At 41.7% G+C, this 15,123-nt stretch overlaps 1 protein-coding gene across 1 annotated transcript; it reads left to right on the forward strand.

Moving 5' to 3' along the window:
- The first annotated feature begins 205 nt into the window (after nt 1–205).
- On the forward strand, nt 206–14,871 carry dthd1 (death domain containing 1). The gene is given in 7 exon segments (XM_059650960.1): nt 206–418; nt 6,672–6,813; nt 6,816–7,084; nt 7,184–7,363; nt 8,286–8,398; nt 10,596–10,765; nt 14,684–14,871. Coding segments are annotated over 7 exon segments (1,275 nt in total).
- The last annotated feature ends 252 nt before the right edge of the window (nt 14,872–15,123 follow it).

Consider the following 15,123-nt stretch of genomic DNA (forward strand, 5'->3'; position numbering starts at 1 on the left):
TGGGAATAAACCTTGCAGTTTGGCAGCAGAAAGGGGAATTAGTGTTCAAATGCTCAGATGCAACAATTTTCAACCAATTCAAAATGAAGTAATTGAGAAAGAAAGGACTGACGGGATTAAAGATGATAATTTTCAGACAGCAGATGTGTGCTAACAAAGCCAAACAGGGAAGGAAAATCAGCCTGGAATTCATAGCCCGGATGAAATGAAGGATCAGCCTAGGGCATTAGAAGAAATGAATTACAGCTCTGAAGTCAAGGACGCAGGTGGAATTTTAAAATCTGGGTCAATTGGCCATAAACGTGGAAGTGAGGAAATCCACCTTCCTGCTGTTTCAGAAATCGGTGAAGCTGATGAAAAAACATTCAACACGTTAATTGATAAAAATGAGGTTATTATTGCATATCCAGCTGAAGCAGTGAGAATGGAAGACTGATGAGTCTGGTCCCACAAAGAGTGAGCGTCTTTCAATCCCGTTCAATTACATTCCATTTGTACTGGATGTTGAGGAGGCCTTTGTAGCCTTTGGCTTGCCTATATTATGACAAAAATGAATATAATCATCCATTTCATTAAAGATTTCAGCATCTTTTAATTAAGATTGGGACCAAATTTAAAAATCGGATTTGCTGTTAAAAGTTCAAGTGATAGATATTTTGCAAGCTATACCTTTGCATCATACTTTTTAATTAAATCATTTTGAATTCCAAATAAACCTCCAAAATACTCTTGGTTAATAAGTCATTGGGTAGATGCGTCCATGTGTTAAAAATATAACAACATGATGGCTAGTACAAGGGGGCATAGCTTTAAATTGTGGGCTGATAGATATTGGACAGAAGTCAGAGGCAGGTTCTTTACTCAGAGAGTAGTAAGGGGGTGGAATGCCCTGCCTGCAACAGTAATAGACTCACCGACTTTAAGGGCATTCAAATGATCATTGGATAAACATATGGATGATAATGGAATAGTGTAGGTTAGATGGGCTTCAGATTGTTTTCACAGGTCAGTGCAACATCGAGGGCCGAAGGGCCTGTACTGCGCTGTAATGTTCTATGTATGTTCCATCAGACTCAAGCTAAGATAGATGTGAGGGAAGCAGTCAGTATACAATGTACCCAGTATTGGTTTGGATAGAAATTCAAGATAAAACCATATGCCATCATTTCCACATTTGGATCTGCCTACTCACCATTAACTCACGGAATATGACTGACAGGAAAAGGACCAGACAGCAGATGCCCTGAAAGCTTTAAGAATGACCAACAATTCAGACTTTACAACTCAGGCTAACTCATATAAGGTAATGCCCCAGGTAGCTCACTGTTGGGATGAGAGATAACAAAATGTGAAGCTGGATGAACACAACAGGCCAAGCAGCATCTTAGGAGCACAAAAGCTGACATTTCGGGCCTAGACCCTTCTTCAGATAAATTGTGGGCTGAGAGCTTCATCAGAGAGCTTCCTTCCTGATGAAGGGTCTAGGCCCGAAACGTCAGCTTTTGTGCTCCTAAGATGCTGCTTGGCCTGCTGTGTTCACCCAGCTTCACACTTTGTTATCTCGGATTCTCCAGCATCTGCAGTTCCCATATCTCTGATCACTGTTGGGATGACTTTTGTTCTGTATTTCAATTTATGATTTTGCATAACATTATCTAGGTCACTGGATTACATGTCCAGTGACAATACTACATGCTGTCGTCACCCTGTGTGCCACTAAGCTGGTAGATGCCTGAATGAATGCTCTGAAGCAATGGGCAGAACCTCCCCAGTCCCTGGACTATGTGTAATATGGTGGGATGTTTGGGACAATCAAGTGGGAGGTGTCAAGCAAGGCCCTTCCCGACTTCAGAATCAAAACCATTCCAAGATTAACACATTTCCAGCAAAGTCCTCAGTATCAAGGCAAGCTTCACACTGTTGAGTGGCAAGAAGCCCATTAACAGGGATCCATGTTCATTACTAATTAATCTCCCATTCCCCCACCTACCAGATAGAAATTAGATGCTAAGAATTCCTAAAATGGATGTCAGAGAGGGAACCCGGTGACTCCAGCTGTCTGCCTGCTCTTCTGGACCTCAGCATGGACACTGGTCACTAGTATCATAGGCAGCCTCCATGGGCAATGACTGCATACATTCCTTATCCATAAACATTGACGTCAGACATGTACCAGCCTCACCATATTCTCCCAGTATATTGCTAATCCTCTTAGAAAGGCTGCTGTAAGCGTAATCTGAGTGCTGGGAGAGGCACCCAACTAGAGATTGGAGCAAGCTTTATTCCAGGGCTCCTTCCTTACTCTCTTTGAGCTTACTTTGATGCTCAGGATATTTCTGCCTCGTCTTGCCTTTTTTGCACTTTGTTATCTCATTTAAAACTTATAGTTTCACAGCACGTCCGCCTTCTTGACAATTGTGGGCAGCTTTGGGACCTTTGTCTGAGGAAGGATATGCGAGTGTTGGAGGGGGTCCACAGGAGGTTTACAAGAACGACCCTGGGAATGAAGGACTGATTGAGGACTCTGGGTCTGTACGCATTGGAGTTTGGAAGGATAATGGGGGAGCCTGATTGGAACTTACAGAACAGTATTTGGAGAGGCCGAGATAGAGTGGGTGTGGACAAGATGTTTCAATTAGTAGAAGAGATTAGAACTGAAGGGCTCATTCTCAGAGTGAAGGGACAACACTTCAGAACTGAGATGAGGAGGAATTTCTCCAGCCAGAGGATGGCGAATCTATGGAACTCAATGCTACAGAAGTGAGTGTGAGTAATTGAGTGTATTTCAAACAGACATTGGCATGTTGTTTTTAGTAAGAGAATAAAAGGTTATGGGTAGAAGACATAAGAATGGAGTTGAGAATTGTGTCAGCCATGATCAAATGACAGAGCAGGCTTGATTGAGCAAATGGCCTAATTCTGCTGTTATGTCCATGGTCTTATTCGTCTTTGCCTTTTTGCACAAACACGAAGTTGGGTACCTTATCACGGTTGTCAGTAGTCATCAGTTAAGAAGATGGACATGTTCCTATATGGCATCATGCTACATAAGTCTTACAATTACACAATGTGCCAACAGTTTCTGTTACAAACATATGCATGTCTCAATGTTTATGGGGTGTAATTGTAAAGAAGTCAAAGAAGATATACGTCATTCAGAGGTTGTAGGATGGTAAGTCAAGGCTAGCTTTCTATATTAGTCCACGTCCTTGGGCACAGTCAATCAGCCATTCATAATGTTCATAGTCAGGATTCTCTCCTTGTTGGCAGTAAGGAGCTGAAGGTTGGGTACCCTGCCCTGTTGGCTCTTGCAGCCTTACCATTGGTTGTTGCCTCCAGGATTGAAAGAAAAGGAGGGACTGAGTGGGATGAAAGTGGCTGGCAGTGGCCTTAGAGCTGGTGCAAGTAGAGGAAATGTAGTAAGGCGTCCCAAGGGAGTTAGTAGATAGTGCAGAGGTCATGCAGGGCAACACAATGGAGAATTACATGGGTGAGAGTGAATGAGGAAAGATGTTGCAATGCACCAGTAGGAGTGGCATAGCATGAATCCTTGGTGGGCAGGAGTTACAGTAGCAGAGATTCAATGAGTGTCAGCAAGCAGAAAGAAGGTGGTGGTATGTAGCCCAGTGAAACAGGAAAGGTCATTGCCCTCCTTCCTATTCTGCTGCATGTTTTTCCAGATGATTGAGATGGCACTGACCCAGATGGCAACCTCAGACAAAGCTGGCAGGGTGTCATGTCATGGCCGCATCTGACCGTTCTCCAGGAAGAAGACATCCCTCCACTGCACCTCCCCATCCATCAGGACCTTCAGCTTCCTGATTCCAGCATGGGACATAAATTTTCCCTTATTTGGCATGAGCAGAGCAAATATCACAAAATTTGTAGGGAATGTCTGGACTATCAGTGCTTGACTGGATACACAGTAGCCTCTTACAGACAATATTTGTGCCATGATCCCAGGATATCCTGGCTATGGTGAATACTTCCACTGATGGCAAGTGGGACAACTGGACTAACATTGGACAAGAAGAACATTCTGGGGTCATGGTATCTAGTTTATGAGGTTAGTTTGGGATGATAGCATGAGAAAACTCACTTGGCCTCATAGAGAGCACCCCTCCATGAACATGACACTCAGCTGATTTCAGGATATCCTTTATTGGCAAGATTTAGAACTTCGCGTTAATTTCAATTCACTTCATGAATAAACTTGGAATTAATATTTTGTCTTCATGTTATTGACAATTTTGAATTCACGAATCTCCTTCGGGAAGGGAAGTCTGCACTCCTGACCTGGTGTGATCTACTTGTGACTCTTAACTATCCTTGGAAATGACCAAGCAGTCCCCAACACACCCTTACTGAACTGTATCAAACTGCTGCAACATAGTGGAGTAGGAGTAAAACAGATCATCCAACATCAACCTAACACTGTGGCAGAAACAAAGCCCTCATTTTGACTGGAGTTCTTTAGCAGAGTGAGTGGTGAATTCATTGAAATACACAGGCTCGGTCTTTCTAAGATCAAGTGGAAAGGATGCTTCCTGTTGTGGATCAATCCAGAACTAGGTGCATGCTCTTAAAACTAACCTTTTAGGACGGAGATGAGGAGCATTTTTTTTCCCGAGCGGGTTTGCGATTTATATCTCTCTGTCAGAAGATAATGGAGATGTGGTAATCAAATATTTTAAGACAGAAACAGATAGAATCTTGGTAGGCATGGGAATTTATCTGGGAAAGATAAGCAAACTCAAAGGACTGAATGGTCAACGTCTGATATTATCTTGTAAGTTTGTATGCTCTCACTAATACCTAGTAAGTTGGGAGACATGTCTTATAGACCAGTCAAGCAACAGCATTACATTGGGAAAGTCATGTCCCATTGGCTAAACCAATCTACCAGAGGAACAGTGGAATTATGGTCAAAATAGAATGGTCCTTTAAACCTTTAATATTGCACCAAATATTTTAGAGTAGATTTGTGCATGTTGTGGTTGGTTGGCTCACCGAGCTGGTTCGTTGCTCCGCAGATGTTTCATTACCCTGCTGAGTAACATCATCAATGCAGCCTTCGATGAAGTGCTGTTATGTTTTCCCACCTGTCATTTAAACTCGGGGATTCATTAAGCTGGATTACTTCACTTCTGGTTTTCCCTCACAGTTGAGTGTATCTGGGTTCTAGCTCTGTGTTTAGTGGGTGGCTTTCTTAATAGAAAACCAGGAATCCATGTGCTGTCACGGCTTCGCTTGTCCCAGGATCCCGGCGTTGTCCCAGTCGAATTAATGGTTTTCCTTCTCCTTGTGGATGGAGCTGAGTGAGTATTGGTCGTGTCTTTTTGTTGCAATTTGATGTTCATGTACCCTTCCAACTTCCTGCCTTACAATTCATGATTATTCTACACAACTTTGTAACAGCACTACAAATAGAATGAATGGCTAGTCCACCACTTTCCTGTCCATCCAAACTGCCCACAGAATAGTGGTGGGTAAGGCATGAACCTGTCTATCCTTAAGCTCAACAAGACACTTAACAGGCCAATGAGTGGGCAGTTAAGAGTGTCATTACATCTTTGTTGCTCTAATATTGTGGCCAGGGAGGTGGAGTAAAAGAGACTAAAGGGCAGGAAAGGAGGAAGAAGCATCAGCGTTAAGGCTGCTCTGTGCCTTACCCTACTACACACTAGCTAGCACTCACCCGAGACTATATACCTCAACTTCACACCTCCCTCACTACCGCAGTCCCCAGGGTCCAACTGCTCATCGCCCTCTCCCCAGGCCCAGATTCACTGATTCCTTCACATGGTTGGTGGAGGTTAGTGTCCTTGGTACAAACTATTGATGATTTTTCTGCTGTCATAAGGTGAGAATGCTCATCCTTGATTTCATAATGTTCAGCACTATTTATGATTCATCAGATATGCAAACAGTTCTTGTCCATATTCAGTAAGATTTGGACAACGTCCAGGCGATAGATGGAAAGTAATATTCTTGTCATGCAATGATTGTCTCTAATACTAGATGATCTTTCCATCTTCTTTGCTATTTAATGTCAATACCATTGTTGAAAACCCACTATCAACATCTTGGGGGTTTGAATTATCAGATACTGAAAGCTTAATAAGTACTGCTGCCACATGGCCAGGTCAGAGGCTGGGCATTCTGTCACAAGTAAATTAACTCTTGACTCTCCAAATCCTGTTTGCCATTTGCAAGGCACAAGTCAGAATTGAGACTGAACATTTTCCACTTGGCTAGTAAACTGTTCCAGACAATATTCAAGTTGCTCAACATCATCCAACACAAAGTAGCCCACTTGTTTAGCATTCAATCCAAGACGTCACTATGAGATGTATTGCAGCAACTCACTTTTGACAGCATCTTCCAAATCTCAGGTCTTTACCATCTAGAAAAATAGATGAATAACCCAAGTTATGAATGACATTGATCCTTATGGAGCACCACATTCTATCTTCCTCCAGCTTGAAAAGCTGTTCAGTATCTTTTTTCTTTGCTGTTTTTTAGCCAGTTTGAAATTAATTCTCCTAGGTGATCCTTACCTTCACAGTCTCTATCCTTTGTCAAAGCAACCTATTTTACTTTATGAATGATCTTTTGAATGTTGCATAAAAGAGAAAATGTGAAATAATTCATCTTTAAATTACTTTCAGCTCTTGAAAGTAAAAGTTATATCTGTCATTTTTGACAATTTACATGGCTGGATAATAAGCTTTCCTTTCTGTTTGTATTTAAGACTTCTTACAGAAAGGAATGCTAAAAACAATCCTCAAATTGCCTGTTATTCCACAGCGCCTTTATTATAGTTCAGAAATTGTTATGCAGCATACTCAACAATAGGAACCCAATTGTTGTAAATGATAGTGAAGAACTGGTTAGCAATGTGATCAGCATTGAGTGTATAGACCCCAAGCTAAAAATTCTGTTTCCTGTCAAGATTACTGTACCATTCAGCGCACACTTCCAGGGCAATTATTGAGAACATGGTAAAAGATCTGATTCCACATGATATTCAAGTTTTATGAGTCCTATCTCCTCAGACATGATGTACAATGGACACAATAAGGTTGGTAAATTGCATTCAGTACAAATATTTGGCAAGTATTCAGCAATTTTTCTATCTGACCACTCTCAAAGTATTCCAATCACTCTGTATTTTCTTTAGGGATCATGTGCAGAGGTTACGATACATAAACTTGGTATCCTTTCAGTTGTGTCCTGTTTAAGAAAAGAGATGTTTACCATACCTAGAAAAAGTTTACCCTTAAAATTGAGCATGGATTCAAGAAATACACTGAACTATCTTGCTGACTCATTCAGCACCCTTATGACTGTTCAATCAAAGGTAGGGAGGAATTAACCAGTTGCCTTTTGTTCCCTCTCTCCACTCCTCTTTGTTCAACTTCTCTCCTTAAGGCAGTGGATGCATTTTTCTTTTCATCATATGGGGAGCAATTCAATGAAGCAATTCACCAGTTCATCATATTGTCTATTTGATCATCATAACACTGATTTTAATGAAATGATAAAAAGGCATGTCTATAAAATTTAAATAGCCTGGTTTGTCAAGGTGACAGGGACACCCTTCTGTGCCCATGAATGACACTGTTGTATTGTTTCATGGAAACTAGAAGTCTTAATTTGCTGCTCCAACTCAAGGAATTATTTCCATATTGTTCAGAATGAAAAGTCAAATAAAAACCTTAAGTCAAAGTAGCTTTTGAAGCTAATTGAGCCTGGACAGAATTGGTTACCTTCAACATTAGAATTGTGGTTTAAATTCTACACGCAACAAGCTAGATATCCTAAACCTTATTGTGTAAGGTGACCAAATACACTGCAGGTACAAAAGTTGCAAATTATGCAGAACTTCCAATAATAACATTGGAGCATAAACTTCAGTGGGGTAGAAAACCATGATCCTTTTCCAGGCTTTTGTTTATGCGTTTTCCATTGCTTTTGCAAACCGCTGCCTATGCTTAGAAATGAGAAAGGGCAAAATAGTGCAGAAATTGCTGGCAAATGTAATTTGTTGAAAACTAGCTGATGATTCTCATAAATGAAAGCGCCTGACTGATAAGCTGGTTGGGAACTATATGAGTGGAAATCTGGCTTAATGGGTTTTCATTCTACAATTTGTTCTGCCATTTTCACACTACGTTAACTGGATTAACTCAATCATAAATTATCCTTTACTCACACATCCCTCAGCAAAGCAAAGAGTTGAAAATGTGCCAGATTATTTACTTGCCTATTTGCCCTCATAGGCTCAACAAATTGATTCAGCACTGTTGTCTGGACTAAAACCAAGACAAGATATATATCATCCTATAATCATTACAAGCCCCCCTACTCACATTAAACATCTGTCAACCCTACAGTTTTAGACATCAATTACAGCAACTTTGTCCTGACAACCGAAACCAGACAAGAAGAAATTAGCCGATGAAGCAGACTATGCTTGAGCAGCTACAGACATGGTGCACAGAACCAGCAGTCTTCAGATTTGGGAAATGGAGAGATTATCTGCAACAGCCCAGGATTGACAGATGTAAAAGCTGTTCATATACTTAATTACACAGCTGCAAAACAGACCAAAGAAACAGAAATAAAATTGCTTTTTCACATCAAAGTAGTCATAACAATTGTAAAACAATGTACATTTGATTCCCTATTTTATGTATTTAATTTGCTATTTGTCCAGCCATAGATTAATGAGTGACCCTATAGAAAACATGGAAAGGCTATCAATGAACCTTTAAAACTGTTGGTATTTAGCTCCAAGGATGAGGCCTGGTTGATAATGGATAATGTAATCATGGAAGATATGCAAAATGTGTAGTTGCATTTGAAATTGCAGAAAATCTAGACAAGTATGAAGCTTATAATTTAACTGTGGTCTTAAAATATGCCTACTTTAAAACAAGACAAATAAAAATCCAATCTACTAGAAATGAGTAGCAGGTTAACTGAGGAGCAATATTTTGCATGTCACCATGAATCAGAAGATTCTGTGAAAACCCCGTCAGTGACAATTATTTGTTTTTCTGGTTTGGATAGTACTTAAAATACATTGCATTTTTAGTACGTGCTGGTTTTCTTTTACCTTTTACTTCTTTGTGGTTGATATTTTTAGGGCCAGTTAAGGCCTTCATAAGGACGAATTGCATTTTGGAAAGGATCATGAGATAGTGGAATACTCTAGCCCAGAATGTGGTGCATGCTGGGACACTGAATAAATTTAAGAAGAAGATGGACAGACTTGCATTAAGTGATGGCTGAAAGGGTTATGGGAAGGAAAGTAGAGCTGAAGCTGAGATGAGATTAGCCATGATTGATTAAGTGGCAGAGCAAGCTCGAAGGGCTAAATTGCCTATGCCAGCTTCTTGTTCTACATTCTTATGTTTACACATGCTTTAAACATTTTCTAAACATTTTTTTATGTTTAAACTTTTTTTTGGAATCTCCCATAATTATTTCTTTTACTATTATGCCTTCATGAATTTTCAACTATCTTGAACTAGCATGAAGAAGTTGAAAAGTTACCCTGATAAAAACAAAACATTGAGGTTGGTTGGCTTGCTTACCTCCTTATAAGGACCACCAATTCAACAGGGACAAGACCAAAATCCTGGGACAAGCTAGGCAGAGACACGCACAGGAATTCCTAGAAGCCTGGCACTCCACGAAGCAAGCCATTAATAAACACATAGAACTCGAACTCATATATGCTTCACTACGAAGGAAAACTGGAATTGAGGCTATCCAGCTCAATGGACTCCAGCGTTTAAAAACCAGGCAGGAAAACACACTGATGCTTCATCAGAGGCTGTATTGATGATGTTACCTAGCACGGTAATGAAACATCTGCAGAACAACAAACCAGCTCGACGAGCCAACCAGCCTCAACATCCACAACCCGAGCTACGGATCTACTACAAAACCTTAAAAACAAAACATTGTTTTCTTTAAGAAACTCAGGGTAGCAAATATAAAATTATGCGAAGTTGAAGTAGTCAAGCAAGAAGATTTTAAATGGTACTAAACCTCGGTTTGGAAAGAGTGGATGTTATAAGTGGCTGACTGAGTGGGGTCAAGTGTTTTTTTTGTGATCCCAAGAAGGAATGAGTTGTGTGATGAATCATAAGAGCTAAGTCCCCAGATGGTAATTCTTGTAGAAGGTAACTGACAGTCAGCCTTTGGAAGGGAATGACTGACCTGCATCCTCACACATTAATTTAAATAGACCACAAATAACAGATAGAATCAGGTGGTGTGTAAAATGCCCAGTCTTAGGATAGAATGCGTATGAGCTATAAAGCTTATCATTAGCCTGTAACTTTACTTTAATCTAATATATGTTGCAGAACAATAGATTCATGGGATGCTTCTTAATAGTATGAGTGCAGCAGTCTGCTTTGAGATTCTTTATAATGTCTGTCTGAAAATGGTGAAAGCAGCAATAAAACGACATGACATTGCATTAGAGATAGATTTAACAAAGCGTTTGCTGCTGTAAAAGTAGTAGCATTATCCTGTCTTGTAAATTTGAGCTCGTTCTTCTTTCTCTCAAACAGATTTATAGTCCTTTGTTTATCATCTTCAGTGGATAATAGTTACTTGATTCCTTTTATACATGAACTGGAAGAAGCAATTTGATTTACCACAGTTAATGTTATTATGTACCAGAAAAGGGAACCTTTCCACCACAATGTAGTCCAGATGGTGCCTTCCAGAGATTTACAATAGGAGCTGGCTAAAGTGTGTGAAGAGGGATATAAAGATCTACCAGAGCCACCTGAACAAGTACCAATGAGAGAAGGCAAGCAGCTTATACTCAAGTGTAGTGGCAACATTAAATCATCAGGTACATTGCCAGTAATTTGATTTTCATATTTGCAATTTTTCTACTGAAATCCTGAATCCGTTGTCACATGCTGGAAGCAGTTTCAAAGATACAATCAGCACACTAATAGTTCATCCATTCTCCACTTGTAATATCATGTAGTGTTACACATGAGCAGTTTTATGTTTATTTTGTACTTATCTTACAATGGTGATTCTTCAGACACACAGGGTCTACAGGATCGATTGAGAAAATGTTGCATAATGTTTTGAATACAGAGTTTTCTGTTTTTCTTCTCTTTTGCCGTTATTTCGATGCACATCATTAATTGCAAGTTCCCCTCCAAGCCACTTGTCAGCCTTTGGAAATAGATTGTTGTTACTTCACCGTAGCTGTGTCAAAATCCTGCAACTCCACACTCCCCTCCCCCCGTAACCACATTGTGAATGTAGCGACAAAAATGCACTGCAATGATTCAAGAAAGCAAGGCAATTAGGAACAAGCAATAAATACTTGCTCAGCCGGTGAAGCCCACTTCCCTTGCATCTTTTTTTAAAAATACAGTACACAAATGATCTCATTGTCTCGGGTGCCATGTTTCAAAGATAATTGCACCTTCTTCACGAGTACGTTTTCTTATGAAATGCCAAGGGAGATAGTGGAGAGAGACTTGAATTCTACGTTTGCATATTTTGTGTGTGATTTAAAATAACAATTTTTGACAGGTTAGGTTCATAAGTTAGCCTTGTACTCAAGTGGCATTTAGAACAATGAGACATATGAAGATTCTTGAGACAGTAGATGTTCAGAGGTTAATTCCTCTTGTGGGACAGACTAGATCCAGAGGGGATAATCTCAGAATGATGGGATGCACATTTAAAACAGAAATGAAGAGGAACGTCTTCCCTCTGCACCTCGTGAATTTGTGGAATTCTTTATTGCAGAGTGCTGTGAAGGCTGGGCCATTAAGTATATTCAAGGTTGTGACAGACAGATTTTTAATCAATAAGGGAATCTAGAGTTATGGGGAAAAGGCAGGAAAGTGGAGTTGAGGATTATCAAATGTGAGGCTGGATGAACACAGCAGGCCAAGCAGCATCTCAGGAGCACAAAAGCTCACGTTTCGGGCCTAGACCCTTCATCAGAGAGGGGGATGGGGGGAGGGAACTGGAATAAATAGGGAGAGAGGGGGAGGCGGACCGAAGATGGAGAGTAAAGAAGATAGGTGGAGAGGGTGTAGGTGGAGAGGTAGGGAGGGGATAGGTCAGTCCAGGGAAGACGGACAGGTCAAGGAGGTGGGATGAGGTTAGTAGGTAGCTGGGGGTGCGGCTTGGGGTGGGAGGAAGGGATGGGTGAGAGGAAGAACCGGTTAGGGAGGCAGAGACAGGTTGGACTGGTTTTGGGATGCAGTGGGTGGGGGGGAAGAGCTGGGCTGGTTGTGTGGTGCAGTGGGGGGAGGGGATGAACAAGACTTTTTTCCATCCCCTCCCCTGTCTGCTTTCCGGAGAGACCACTCTCTCCGTGACTCCCTTGTTCGCTCCACACTGCCCTCCAACCCCACCACACCTGGCACCTTCCCCTGCAACCGCAGGAAATGCTACACTTGTCCCCACACCTCCTCCCTCACCCCCATCCCAGGCCCCAAGATGACATTCCACATTAAGCAGAGGTTCACCTGCACATCTGCCAATGTGGTATACTGCATCCACTGTACCCGGTGCGGCTTCCTCTACATTGGGGAAACCAAGCGGAGGCTTGGGGACCGCTTTGCAGAACACCTCCGCTCAGTTCGCAACAAACAACTGCACCTCCCAGTCGCAAACCATTTCCACTCCCCCTCCCATTCTCTTGATGACATGTCCATCATGGGCCTCCTGCACTGCCACAATGATGCCACCCGAAGGTTGCAGGAACAGCAACTCATATTCCGCCTGGGAACCCTGCAGCCATATGGCATCAATGTGGACTTCACCAGTTTCAAAATCTCCCCTTCCCCTACTGCATCCCTAAACCAGCCCAGTTCATCCCCTCCCCCCACTGCACCACACAACCAGCCCAGCTCTTCCCCCCCACCCACTGCATCCCAAAACCAGTCCAACCTGTCTCTGCCTCCCTAACCGGTTCTTCCTCTCACCCATCCCTTCCTCCCACCCCAAGCCGCACCCCCAGCTACCTACTAACCTCATCCCACCTCCTTGACCTGTCTGTCTTCCCTGGACTGACCTATCCCCTCCCTACCTCTCCACCTACACCCTCTCCACCTATCTTCTTTACTCTCCATCTTCGGTCCGCCTCCCCCTCTCTCCCTATTTATTCCGGTTCCCTCCCCCCATCCCCCTCTCTGATGAAGGGTCTAGGCCCGAAACGTGAGCTTTTGTGCTCCTGAGATGCTGCTTGGCCTGCTGTGTTCATCCAGCCTCACATTTTATTATCTTGGAATCTCCAGCATCTGCAGTTCCCATTATCTTTGAGGATTATCAGATTGGCCAGAATCTTACAGAATGACAAAGTAGACTGAATGACCTACTTCTGCTCCGATATTACCTATACTTATGTCAGTATAGAAGAATAGCCCCTTTATAGGAATAGTTATGGCCAATGCTGCAGCCTTTGGAACTGGTGAAAGAAACAATAGCTCTCAATAATTCTCACAAATAACTCAGCATCAATAATTCTCCTGGCCGCAGCGGGGCAAGCAGCCTCCAAACTGCTGTTGGCCTCCTGACTGAGGATTGAGTCCAAAAGTGGGAACATCTTGATGATGACATTAACTTCCCCTCGATTGGTGCCTTTGACACCCTAGTTTTTACCTGTAACTGTTTGTCAGACCCACCCACAGTGACAGGGGCCGGCTCTAAAAGAAAACAAAAATCTCTTACCACTATAATTTATGGAGTTGCTCCCACAATGTTGTTCATGAGAGAGTTCCAGGACTTTGACCCAGCCCATACCCTTCCTTGAGGTAGAGGTTTTGTGGAACTCTCAAAGGAACCTGAGCATTGTTTGGCTGTGCATCTTCTAGAGGATTCACATTGTAGCATGTTGTGTCGTTAGTGAATAAATGGATACATAAGGTGCTGGATAGGATACCAATCTGCTTTGTTTTGGTTGCTGAGCTTTTTATCTGATGCTGGAACTGTAGCGATTCAGGCAAATGGAATACACTCCACTGCACCCCTGATGTGTACTTTGTGGGTGGGCTTTGGTCAATCAGGAAATGAATTAGAGCCAAAGTTTTTAAGTGTTAAATAAGCAACCAACAGGATGTTGACAGTGGGCATCTGGCAGTCGCATTGACATGGATAGTAATGGGGAAGTCATTGACTAGAACTTATCAGTGCATCTGTTTATATCCACTTACCAGCCCAGGTCCCAAATTTTGCTGCATGTCAGGATGAATTGCTTCAGCTCAAAGAAATTGCAAATGGAATTCAACTCTGTGCAACTATCAGTGAACACTTCCCTTCTGACCTTATGTTGGAGGAAAGGCCAATGATGAAAAAGTGGAAGTGGGTGAGCCTAGGAAATTGCCTTGAAGAACTCCTGCAGAAACAGCCTGGAACAGAGATGATTGGCCTACACTAACTACAACCACCCTCCTAAATAGTGTTGCTATGTCCTCTGCCCTCCCATTGGCTTCAATTTTGCTTGAAGTCCTTGATACCACATTTAATTCAATGTGACCTTACCTCTGGAGCTCACTTGTATGGCCTAATATGCAAATGCCAAGGGCTGAGAGGTCTTAGAACAATGTAAACTGAGTATTGATGAGATCGCTAACAATCTAAAGAAGTGAGTTTTTCTTATATTTTAATTTAGGTTATGAGCAAGGTATGACACAAGGATATCCATTAATATTCCACTCTCAGCAGAAAACCAGGCTGGGGAAGCTTGATCTGACTGTAGTAGTAGTTGAAGAGTTTGGCAATTACCTCTCTCCTCACTCTAAGAGGATGGCAATAGTATGCAAGATGAATAAAGCAATCCTGTACGCAAAGTGGCATTAACATTACCGAAGGTAAGGCACAAAAACTGAAGCATATGTTAGCTAAACTAATAAATACTGTAGGTATTAGTGAACATTTTAGCTGTTTATGAAGTTATAAATACTTTCACCAAAGCCAGCCATGCAAAATTACCATTAATTGTGATTATGTTAAAATGAGGAACTTTGTGAGTTTTGCTATGCTTTTGTTCATCATTTTTTCCCAACTCCTTTATTACTTTTCTTCCTTTTTTCTACTGTTTTGTTCTTGTTT

This window comes from Stegostoma tigrinum, chromosome 1, assembly GCF_030684315.1.
Source record: "Stegostoma tigrinum isolate sSteTig4 chromosome 1, sSteTig4.hap1, whole genome shotgun sequence".
NCBI lineage: Eukaryota > Metazoa > Chordata > Chondrichthyes > Orectolobiformes > Stegostomatidae > Stegostoma > Stegostoma tigrinum.